At 37.3% G+C, this 11,292-nt stretch overlaps 1 protein-coding gene across 2 annotated transcripts in view; it reads left to right on the top strand.

The window, feature by feature from the left end:
• The first annotated feature begins 126 nt into the window (after positions 1-126).
• Fax (failed axon connections) overlaps positions 127-11,292 on the top strand; it is a 29,704-nt gene continuing 18,538 nt past the window's right edge. The window contains exon 1 of one of the 2 annotated variants that reach the window (XM_070311753.1): positions 127-714. In XM_070311753.1, the coding sequence (XP_070167854.1) occupies positions 370-714 (345 nt within the window). In that variant the 5' untranslated portion in view covers positions 127-369. The remainder of the gene's footprint in view (positions 715-11,292) is intronic. The other variant, XM_070311754.1, reaches the window with a different exon arrangement.

Genomic DNA, 11,292 nt, shown 5'->3' with positions numbered 1-11,292 from the left:
TTAAATATGACGACCACGGCGCGGGGTGTGGCGCTTGCGCATGCGCGCGGCAAAGGGGAGCGCGACGATCGGCAAAGGGTCGCTAGAGAAGGGGAAGACGGGAATCGCGAACGGACCAAGCGACATTGAGGAGCAACCGGCCGGCGAGCAGAAAGAAGCGACGAGTGCTCGGCGTACGGTTTGTGTGGTGCGCGCTACCGAGAGACAGACTAGAGAGACAGACCGAGTGTACGCGATCGAGAGGCGAGGCTTCTTAGAAAAAAGGAGAACGAGCGACTTTGCGCAAGGAGTGACTGCGAGTAGCTTCGAACGAGGCAAAAGAGGAAAAGAGAGAGAGAGAGAGAAAAAGAAATAGACGCAGTAGCAAGAATGACGATGGCAACCGAGACGGAGAACAACGGCCCCGAGAGTAAGGAGATCAAGGACGTGAAGGAGATGAAGGAAGCGTTGAAGGACGACGCGCCGCCGGATAACAAGCAGGAGGAGAAGGACGCGACGAAGAAGGACGAGACGGCCGGCAAGAAGGACGATGACGCCGCCGTTGCCGGCGGTGCGACCGCGGCGCCGGCGAAGGCCAACATCGTGCATCATCCCGATTACGAGAAAGATGTTGTTTATCTATATCAGTTCCCGCGGACGCCCCTGTTACCCTCCTTATCCCCGTACGGTCTCAAGGTGGAGACGTGGTTGCGATTGAACGGCGTCAAATACGAGGTAAGTGTCGCGAGTATATTCTTCCTTTTTTTTTTGTTTCTTTTCTTTTTCTTTCTTTTTTTCTCCTGGTGGGCCAAAGGGGGTGTCCCCCCCCCTGCCCCACCTCTCGCTTTTCTTTCGTGCGTGTTCGTGCGTGTATAGTGCCGACCCGGCGAGGGAGAATCGATTTTCTTTATCCTGCTTGTCGAGCGCCGGAGTCTCCGGCCGTTGTCTCTTTCCCTCCCTCCCTCCCTCCCTCCCTCCCTCTCTCTCTCTCTCTCTCTCTCTCTCTCTCTCTCTCTCTCTCTCTCTCTCTCTCTCTCTCTCTCTCTCTCTCTCTATTGGACGATGCGACCGACTCTGCGCGGACGATCGCTTTTCGGAGTCGAGAGATATTTTCGAAATATAGAATATATACGAGATACATATAATATGTAATGCTCCGCCTTCGAAGTGTGAACGAACGGAGCCAGGGATTAATGTGGCGCGCGCGCACGCGCGTTCAACTCCGTTCACGCGAACGGAATATAAACGTTATACGAATTTATAATCGAAGCTTAAAATTAGTTTCGATGAGTTCGATTAAGATGGATCGTTATATAACTGTGAAAAATTCTGTCCCCTATGTCAACAGTTCTATTCTCGCCATTTAAAAGTGAATCATTTTTCGCGCGTCTTTATCATCGGCGTGCCCGTACTCGCGTGAATTGATAACGATTTAAATCCCCGTTCGTAGTCTCGATCCACGCGTCGTAATTTACACCGCCTTAAAATATATATTTCCGCGCAGATTGATGCAATCGGGGAACGATTTGTGTCGCCAAGGGTTTGCCAAGATGCAGCAAACGCGCGATATTTCGCTCGGCAGGAATCAGGGTGATGGATGAAGGGAACGGAACGGAACGGAACGGATCGGATCTTTCATATAACTCGACGTTTCGACTTTCCTGATGCAGGCCTGATCGAGGCCTCTGTTTATATACGCGCGCGTGTTTGTGATTGTTTCTCGAGCGTCTCTCGACAGGGGAAATGTATATTGGTAAATGTAACGGGCTTGAAAGGTGTTATGCGAAGTTATCCGAACGAAGCTATAAGAAGAAATCATAATATTTATCTCTGACGTATTTTTCGTCTCTATTTAACTCCTCTATTTAACATTACATTGATTTACATCGTATTTTCATAGTTGCTTTTCAAAATTAATTACAGAGACATTGAACGAATTCTCTCTACGAAAGTGATCCGAAAGATCGTCATTTTCTTTCAAATTTGTACGTAATATTTTTATACGCAACGCATTCGAAATTTCTGCGCGGAGAGAGAGAGAGAGAGAGAGAGACTTTTACATTTCCATTTCTCCCTCGAACGATTCCGTTCTCGTCGATCTCTAATACGAACATTCCTCGAGATAATTTCGTCGTACGACGAAAAACGCGCACGCTTAAGGCCGATATTACGTTTGTCGCGCGACAAACTTTTCAAGCGCATTGATTAGCTAATTTCTAGAGACTCGAGAAAGTTTCTATTTTGCAGCCAATCGATATGCTTAAAAAGTTTGTCGTACGACGAATGTGATATCGGCCTAAGTATGCGTCGCGACATGGTGAGGATAATTATCGTGCTATGACGTACGATAAAAGTGCATGCGTATAAAGTCTCGGCCTTCGCGCGGATCGCTTCAAAATGGCGGCGGCTGCTGTCAACTTTCGGAGCTCGTGCGTTCGACCTAGGCGTACCCCGGTAAAGAGCCGTGAGGTCGTGTTCGATAAATTTATCCCCCGACTCGTCAATAAAAGAATCATAAGAACGATCATCGCGACGAAAGTGTATAACGAAATTTTGGGCACAAATTATGACGGCGTAAAGTGAAATCGTGCGTATATCGAAGTTGGAAATATGTACACGCGGATAAGAATAATGGTCTTTTTTTTTTTTCCTCATCCGCGTTTCTGGATCGAAGGAGATAAAATCCGAGCCCCATAATATCGATACTCTAAAGGAAACATATACACTTGTTACGACTTCTCGCAATATCAAATTTCCTTCAGCGCCGCGCTTGAAAAAATTGTAAGCTATCTCTATAATCTTGCGTATCGTGTCTTTGCATTTCGAATATCTATCTTGGCGTTAAATTGAATAGATTTTTTTTTTTTGCAAGATTATATTCTACATATATTTACGATTATTTATCTATATCCACGAGATTCTTTGTTATAAGAAAATCGGGGGAGGAGAGAAGAGACAACGCATTCCGTGAGAGGCTCTTATTCGACTTTTACGGGATAATTTGCGGAAATTCGACACGATGATTTCCGAATAACGTTTATTTATGGCATATCCGTTGCCTTTGATCGGTCATTTCTTTCCGATGCGCGATTTTATTGATATAAGAAAGCGGGGCATCCCGCTTCCGAGACGGTAAGAAAACCATCTAGACGAAAAACTTGCCGTTTAATTGCCAGCTGTAAGAAGAAAAGAAATCGAAAGACCGCTACAAATAAAAATAACCAGATTTTTCATTATATTTTTAGAAATATAAATTGTAATATATTAAATATACTGCGAAAGAGAGAAGAAAAAAATATTGAGAATAAATTTTAAAATGTATCTGTGTCTTTTCGACAGATTTTATAATCGAGAAATTTGTATAATTACTTTTCTTTTCTTATTTTAAACAAAGTTCCATTTATAATCCACAGAATCGTCTCGACTCCTTTCCGGAGAAACAAACGCGAGCGATAATCGGTTCGTTAAAAAAAAAAAAAAAAAACAACTCGCTGTCATCAATTCGTACAGATCGATATCGGCGTATCCCCGCGAAAATCGATTGTGTTACTCGCGTCGTCGCGGAGAGTTGGAATGCTTTCTCGCGCGAAAGTTGAAATTCTTCCCAAGCGTTCTATTCGACTCGCTTAATTATCGCGATTCATTAGAACGATATTGTGAGCGAAAATCATCGCTAATGATCGGAATAATGGCCAATTGAGAATTCGTTGGCCGGTTCGCTTTTGTATCTTCATCGTCGGCTGCTATATAGTCGTTAGCTTAGGAACAACGGATTAACGGGCTTTTCACATTTTCATTAATGACGGACTGTGATACGTACTGAATGCTTCTAACTATAAGTATTGTATATTATAACAGACGTGACTTGAAAATTATGTTAAAAAGACATAAACAGATTTTTATGTAAAATTATTATAATTTGAAACGCAAAATTTTCTCTTTTATTCATGATATTGCGCAAGCTAAAAAATTCAATTCATATGCAAGGTATCTCTTATTGTTAGAGATATCCCGCTCTTTCTCTTTCACTTGCAAATTTCTCCAACGATCTGGCGCTATGGAATATATCCTAATAAAAATCATGACCGCAAGTTTTTTAATTTTTTTTTTTATTTAATTATAAATATTCTATTAACTACCTCGAATGAGAAACTTTGTTAAAGTCTAAAGTAGGGTTGCACGAGACAAGATCAAGACAAGATTTAAAATTAATTATCAAGACAATACCAAAACAAATTATCAAGATTTTTGATCTTGTCTCGAGAAGTCTTGGTTTTTAAAAAAAGTTATCTAATTGTTCCCGATCTCTGAACGGAGATTTTAATTAATATGGAAATAGAGGAGAGAAAGACAAAAAAATTTTATTTATTGTTAGTAAATAAAAACATTGACAAATTTTAAAACTTTAAAAAATTTAAATTTAAAGAGCCTGCGCATCATTATCATTGCACACTTTAATGTGACATAAAAATAGCGCAAATTAATTACTTTATATTACTTAATCTATAAAGTTTAATTTCAATATTTACGTTTAAAATTATATCTATCGTTTTTTGTTTTTCTGACGATATTTTATTTTTCATTTCTTTTAATCCAAATAAATCTTCATATGATTCTTTATGATCTTTCGTCCAAATTTTTTTTTTTTTTTTTTTTTTTTTTTTTTTTTTTTTATCCAGTAGTGTTACTATTTTTCATTTTTATTTCTTTAGTCACATTTTCTTTTTGACATAAGAAACATACGCCGATTTTTTCATTGTTTTTTGTTTTATACTTAAAATAAGTTTTCTATGCGTCTTGTTTAACTGCACTTACTTCCGAATTTTCATTATCACTTTCGGAAATGTTTGCATGTTCAGCAGAAGAACTTGGTTGGTTTAGTTTTTCGTAGACTGCGTCTACGCAATCGAGACGTGAGCATAGGCGGTAAAGAACGAACGAAAATCTTGCTCGGCGCTTCGGATAACAGAAGAAATCGGATATACTTATTATTTTCTGTTTTTTATCAAGCTGACAAACAATTTGGTGTTAAGTAAAAACTGTTAATAAAAATCAAGGCACGACAAGACAAGATCTCTGATACAAAAATCCTCTCAAGACCGAGACAAGATTAAAATTTTCAAGACCAATACAATATTTTTGCGAATATTGTCTTGTCTTGGGTCTCGTGCAACCCTAGTCTAAAGTGCAAAACTGCGATATCATTATGATATTACGAAGACATTTCGCCAAGAAATTAAAATTCCTTCCTCTCGTCAATTTAGCTTCGTAAAATTATAATACCGCGCCACCGTGTCTACTAAAGAAAATACATTCTGAATTATTCGAGGAACAATTGGGGCAATTGTTCTGGGTGTATACGAGAATAAATTATCCGTAGTTAAAATTTCGGTAAAGAAATTCCTGGTGATCTCTAGCCTGATGGTTATCGACCCTCGTGACACATTTGTCTTCCTTCTACATTGTCGCTCTTGTCTACCCCCGCTAGTCGTTAGTCGTTACCCCGACATCTGTTGAACATAACGCTTCGGAAAGGAGCGGCGATATAGCCGTTCTTCGCTAAACAGAGGAATGCCTTTTATTACCCTTGCGAGCCTGTCTTCCTAACGAACTTTAAAAGAATCTTCAAAGAATACTCGCTTTCACTTTCTTTCAATAATCTAACTTTATTGACAGTACTATTGAATTACGTTGAAAGACGATTTTTAGAGAAAACTCAGTAATATTATCAATATGTATTTTCATTTGTACCTATTTTAAAAATATCGTCATATCTCGTTGTATCTAATTTTGACATGGAATGTTTTCAATGCTAAAGTATTTAATTTAGTCGTCATCGTTAATTCCGACTTTAAGACGTCTTAACGTCATATATAGTCTATTTATGAATAAATATAAATAGCGCGCAACGCAAATTTGCGCTGATATTAAAAGCTATTAATCATTTTAGAACGAGAAGAAAAATAATTATACAAATTTCTCGATTATATAAAATCTTTTGAAAAGACAGATATATTTTAAGATTTATTCTCAATAGTTTTTTCTTCTCTCTTTCGCAGTATATTTAATATATTACAATTTATATTTCTAAAGATATGAATGAAAAGTGTCTTGTTATTTTTATTTGTAGCAATCTTTCGATTTCTTTTCTTCTTACCGCTGACAATTAAACGGCAAGGTTTTTTTTCTTTTTTTTAATTTGCACGAAATTAAGCTTCATTTTGTTTAAGTAAAGAACAAAATTTTGTTCTTGTCCATTTACAATCTTGAAGCGTCATGTAAATTTTTTAATTTGCGATTACCTATAATTTCGAAACTATGATTACTCCGATATCGAAAAATTGCTTTTTTTCTTATTTCGTCCTTAGCATTTCTGCTTGAAAATATACGAAGTATCCTCTTCGTGCGATTTGCTCGTTGACATGTGTATTTAGCATCCAAGTATATCACGATTTTTCACGTTAATTATTTATTTCGTTCCCCGATTAGCTGTGCCATAAATATACTATAATAACATGCCAAGAGACGATAACTGTCTTGCTGTAGCATCGTGTCGTGAGATATCGTCTGTCCCCTTTCTCTCTCCACCTCTTTTCCGTTATATTTTCCCAATGAATAGCCATTCCAACCGCGAAATGACAGAATTGGGAGAAAAGAGGTCACAGGTAATACGGAGGAAGTTCCTATTGAACTAATCATTACCAAGATGGCTACAAATAACGAGTGGAATGATCGAGAACAATTGATAGAGTCGGCCAACTTGGAACATGTTAACATTAACGGGCACCGCTAACTCTAACGCGGTCTTTGGACGAAATGACACGTGTCATTTTCGAGAAGTTTCTTCTCTTGAATTTTATTTGACTCCTTTTCTATTTTCCATTAACACCTTTGAAGTAGGACACCGATATTATTTTCACGACCTGGAGATAGCGTGAAAAGCGTCCTATATCTAGACAGACGCGCTTTACTCCATCTCCAAGTCGGGAACGACTTTTTTTATTATCCCAGTTTCCGAATTTAACTTTCCCCAAATAACATGTAACCTTGCGCGAACGATATTTCAGATAAACTTGGAAGCCCGCTTTTAAAACGATACCTGATTAAATGTCGGGAATATAAAATTATCAAAAGATTCTTTTTTTTTTTTTTAATGTGTCTACATTTCAAGATATGTCGCTTCTTTAATTTTCCGAGCATACACGGAAATCCTTTTTCCTTGATGAAGCTATCGCTTAAATTGCTTTTGCGCGATACGATATGAAGGGAAAAGTAAAATTCCTCAGACTTTCGTCGAGACAGCGCTAAAATGTGCGTTACCGTCGTTCAAAGAATGCGACTTCGTTCGCTTTTTCCCAGCTTTGCGCAAGTAAGTAACGAAACCATGCCAACGTTGAATTCCTTCGCTTCCGCATTTTCGTTTTAACGATAAGTAAAAGTTCGAAGACGAGGGAGAGCACTCCTTCTTTTTTTCTAGAAAAACTGCTTGTGGATAAAAAAAAAAAAAAAATTATACTAAGCATAATTGCAAAATTAATTGTTCGAAAATATTGCGAATAGATTTTAAAAATATTACATTTTTATACACGGTTCTCCAATATGAATACTATAACTATGACAAAGCGTGCTTATAAAAATAAAGAATAGACTAATTAAAAAATAATAATTAACAGTTTGCTGTCAAATTGTTTCTCCAATTATTTAATCGTATAAAATATTTTAATTAATTTATTTCTGAATTTAATATATGCGAAGTAAGCTTCTAATTATTTTTTTAAGCGAGTCGCCACTATGACAATAGACGAATAATTAATTTTACAAGTAGTATAACAAATAGGAAATTAAATATAAAATTATAAATTATCTCGTGTTTGTTCCGTCGTCGCCCGATGTCTCCTCTAGCCTTCTCTCTCTCTCTCTCTCTCTCTCTCTCTCTCTCTCTCTCTCTCTCTCTCTTATACGTTCTTTGTTTCTTCTTTATAATGCCATTTACTCGCGAAAATACGGTTAATTGCAATCGCGCTCGCAACACGGCGATCGCTTTGCACGACATTCCCAACATTAATGGCATACTTTATTTTATATTGCAACAGAACGTGAAAAAATCACGGTTACACGAAGCTGCGATCCGTTCGGCGCTGAAAAATCGCGCGACCGAATTCACACGATACTCTATCTCTGTTCCCAACGAATAGTATATGTATACCTGTGCATTTTATGACAATTTTACTATCTCTTATTATAACGCAAATAAATATAAATATAAATATATACAGATTAAAAATTAAAGATGAATATATCCGCGGAAAATACAAGCATCTGAATTTATATAACGCGAGATTAATATAAATAATAAATATTAAGTTATGGACTTTTCAATACGATTATCTTTATTAATTAAACGCTTATCAAATTAACCCCGATATTTTGTTAATGACTGAGATTTTTTAAAATAATATTCGCAACTTTATTACGCGATATTATTAATTGGGACGCAATAAACAATCGCATATTTGTACAAAATTTAATGTACGTTTAATTAATAAACACAGTCGTTATTAAGAGCTCTGTATTTTTAATAATATTTATCAATTCCGTATCATATTTTCGAGAGATGATGCAACAATAATACGGAGCGTCTCGCGTCGTTACCTTCTCGTTCTTGTTGTCGCGAGAAATGATAACAAGGTAAACAATAATGCGGCATATCTCGCAAAATTGGGCGTTTGTATCGTTATCTGTCTCGCGCGTAATAAATAAATAAATATATATATATATACCATATATCGCGTAAATTCGACTACGCGTTCTTTTAATATCGAACGATTCGTACCTTCGTGTAACGTTGGCATTTTTCCGTCGCAATAGAAAATAAAGTTTGCGATTAATATCGGGAGTGTCGTAAAGTATCGCGATCATAGTGCCGATTGGTGCGAGCACGATTGTAATTAACTGTGTTTTCGCGAGTAAGGAGCATAAGGAGCGACAAAGGACACACGAACGAGACGGAGAAGAAGACATCGGACGATGTCGACGACGTGAGTAATTTATAATTTTTTTTGGTAATCGATTTTCTATAATTTCGTATCTCTATGAGAAATTAGTAGGAATTTTCGGCGTGAAAGTTTTATTAGAAAAGAAAATGGAAGGGATTGGAAACGAGGTTGAAATATTAAAACGATTTCGTGTGATCGGCGGGTAAGAAGAAAATAATTTTCCATCCGAAGCGCGGGACACGCTCATAGTTACGATGTAGAAACAATTGGCAAATTATTAAGTACCGCATCCGTCCGTTAATCCTCTCGGAGTGTTCACACGTGTTTTGCACCCGTCTCTGTCACGGGGTTCCCACCACCATCGTCGATCAACTAGCGCATAGAGAACGCGCGAAGCACTCTTCAACCGACGTTAGATTTTGCTGCATACGCTACTCCGACTCTAATGAGAGTAACGTGCGATAAGAATAGCGTTCCTTGTAACGTGAGAATTGTTAATGTAGCCTTTCTTAAGACAGTCGGAAGATCAACACTCTCTTGTTGTGCCGAAATGTAGAAGCCATTGCCATACGATACCAGAATTGAATCGAAACTTTTTATATTTAAAACGCCGTTTAGGATTATTATTTTGTGAAATGTTACGTGAAAACTTTTTTATAAAAGTTATGTGTAAAACGAGAATTTTCTTCCGCTACTAACTCTCTCGTTTGTATTTTAATTTCTGTATTGTATTTATACGATACGAAAAAAATCTCCTTACATTGCCAAAATGATATTTGGAAAATTACACAATTTTTTAAACATTTTAAATATCATTCAAGAAATTCAAGAAAATTGCACGTTGAGATTTCCATTTGGTTCGTCCTGATTTATCGCTGAGGAAAGGGATGAGAAAGGAAAGGGCGGGGCGGCGTAAGAGATGACTCTTGTTGTACTCGATACAGCTGCACGCGTCTTTGACCTTCGGTCGTTGCATAGGCGTACGTTACTGTAGTGTTCACGCTCAGAAAATTAATAATAATAAAATATTTCAACGATTTGTCTTATCGGCATCATTTAATCTAATTAAATCAAATTGTAATTTTTTTTTTTTTTTTTTCGCAAAACAGGAAATATTTAAAAAGAAATTTGTAACTAATTTATATCATATAATTTTACTTATCGAAATTTAGTATTTAATTTCAATATTACTCTCGAAATATCGAATACAGATCTTAATATCGTATGTTAAATCTTGCGATTCAGATAGCGAATCGGTTTCAAGCGATTAAGTTTCGATCGTTTCCTGGATAGATTCTTACCTAGATTTCACGTTACTTACGGCTTTATGCTCAACCGCGTAAGAATCCTCCGATAAAAATGGGGCCAATCGGTTTTCTCTACAATTACAAGTGACCACCGGGTACTGTGTAAAGGATATAATCAACACGATCGAGTTATGGTGTACGGGCTGGGTCGCTTGCAACTTAACGAGCCGTGAAATCAGCTGAGTCGTAGGATTTAAACAACATTCTACGGGAGAAAAAACAAAGTGCCCCTCCCCTCGGTTAAGTTAGAAGGAGCCGCCGACAATATTTTTCCCACTCGTTTCTCATTCGTTTCTTCACGATGCTCCTGCCGATTATGAATCAAACGATTCACCGTTACAGAACGGCGTGTGTTGCGTTGGTTCTTTAACAGGAGATGCACGCGAACGATGTAAAAATGTTATTGGAATATAAAAATTCCGCGTATATGTGGTAACATATAAATTTTCTTCTCGGGAAACACGAACGAAGGTGCGCCGCGGTTTGATGACTGCGGATGACACGAGTTCTTTTTCTCGAATGAAAAAGATCAGATGAAAGGATAGCCGTTCTTTTTTATTCATTTACGACGATACGACGATAATGTTTATATATGAGAATCAAATGCTGCTATTTCTGGAAGACGAAGTATATTTGTACGGGATGTCCTCCATTTACTCACTCTCCTTTCAGCCACAAATGCAAACAGATGCAAATTTAAACACGCTTAACTCAACTCTCTACGCTATCTTAATAAAGATTTAATTAAAGTTTTAATTATACTTAACGTTGAAAGTATTAATTATCGTGATAAATATTAATTTCACAACATTTTTATCGTGACGGAAGACATATTTTACGTTTATCGATAAGAGAATACTTAGAATAACACGCGTATTTCATTGATAAAAAATAAACGACTGCTGTAAGCGTCGTACTTTTCTGAGAAAGCATCGACTCGTTTTTACCGGCTAAAGAAACACCCGGTAGGTTTAGGGTATAATCTGCATTTTATTTTCTTTCTTTTCTTT

Source organism: Polyergus mexicanus, unplaced genomic scaffold (assembly GCF_030449975.1).
Source record: "Polyergus mexicanus isolate NDT 795.1 unplaced genomic scaffold, iyPolMexi1.0 SCAF_20, whole genome shotgun sequence".
NCBI lineage: Eukaryota > Metazoa > Arthropoda > Insecta > Hymenoptera > Formicidae > Polyergus > Polyergus mexicanus.
Note: the sequence above shows the minus strand (reverse complement) of the source record. Positions and strands in the feature narration are given on the sequence as shown.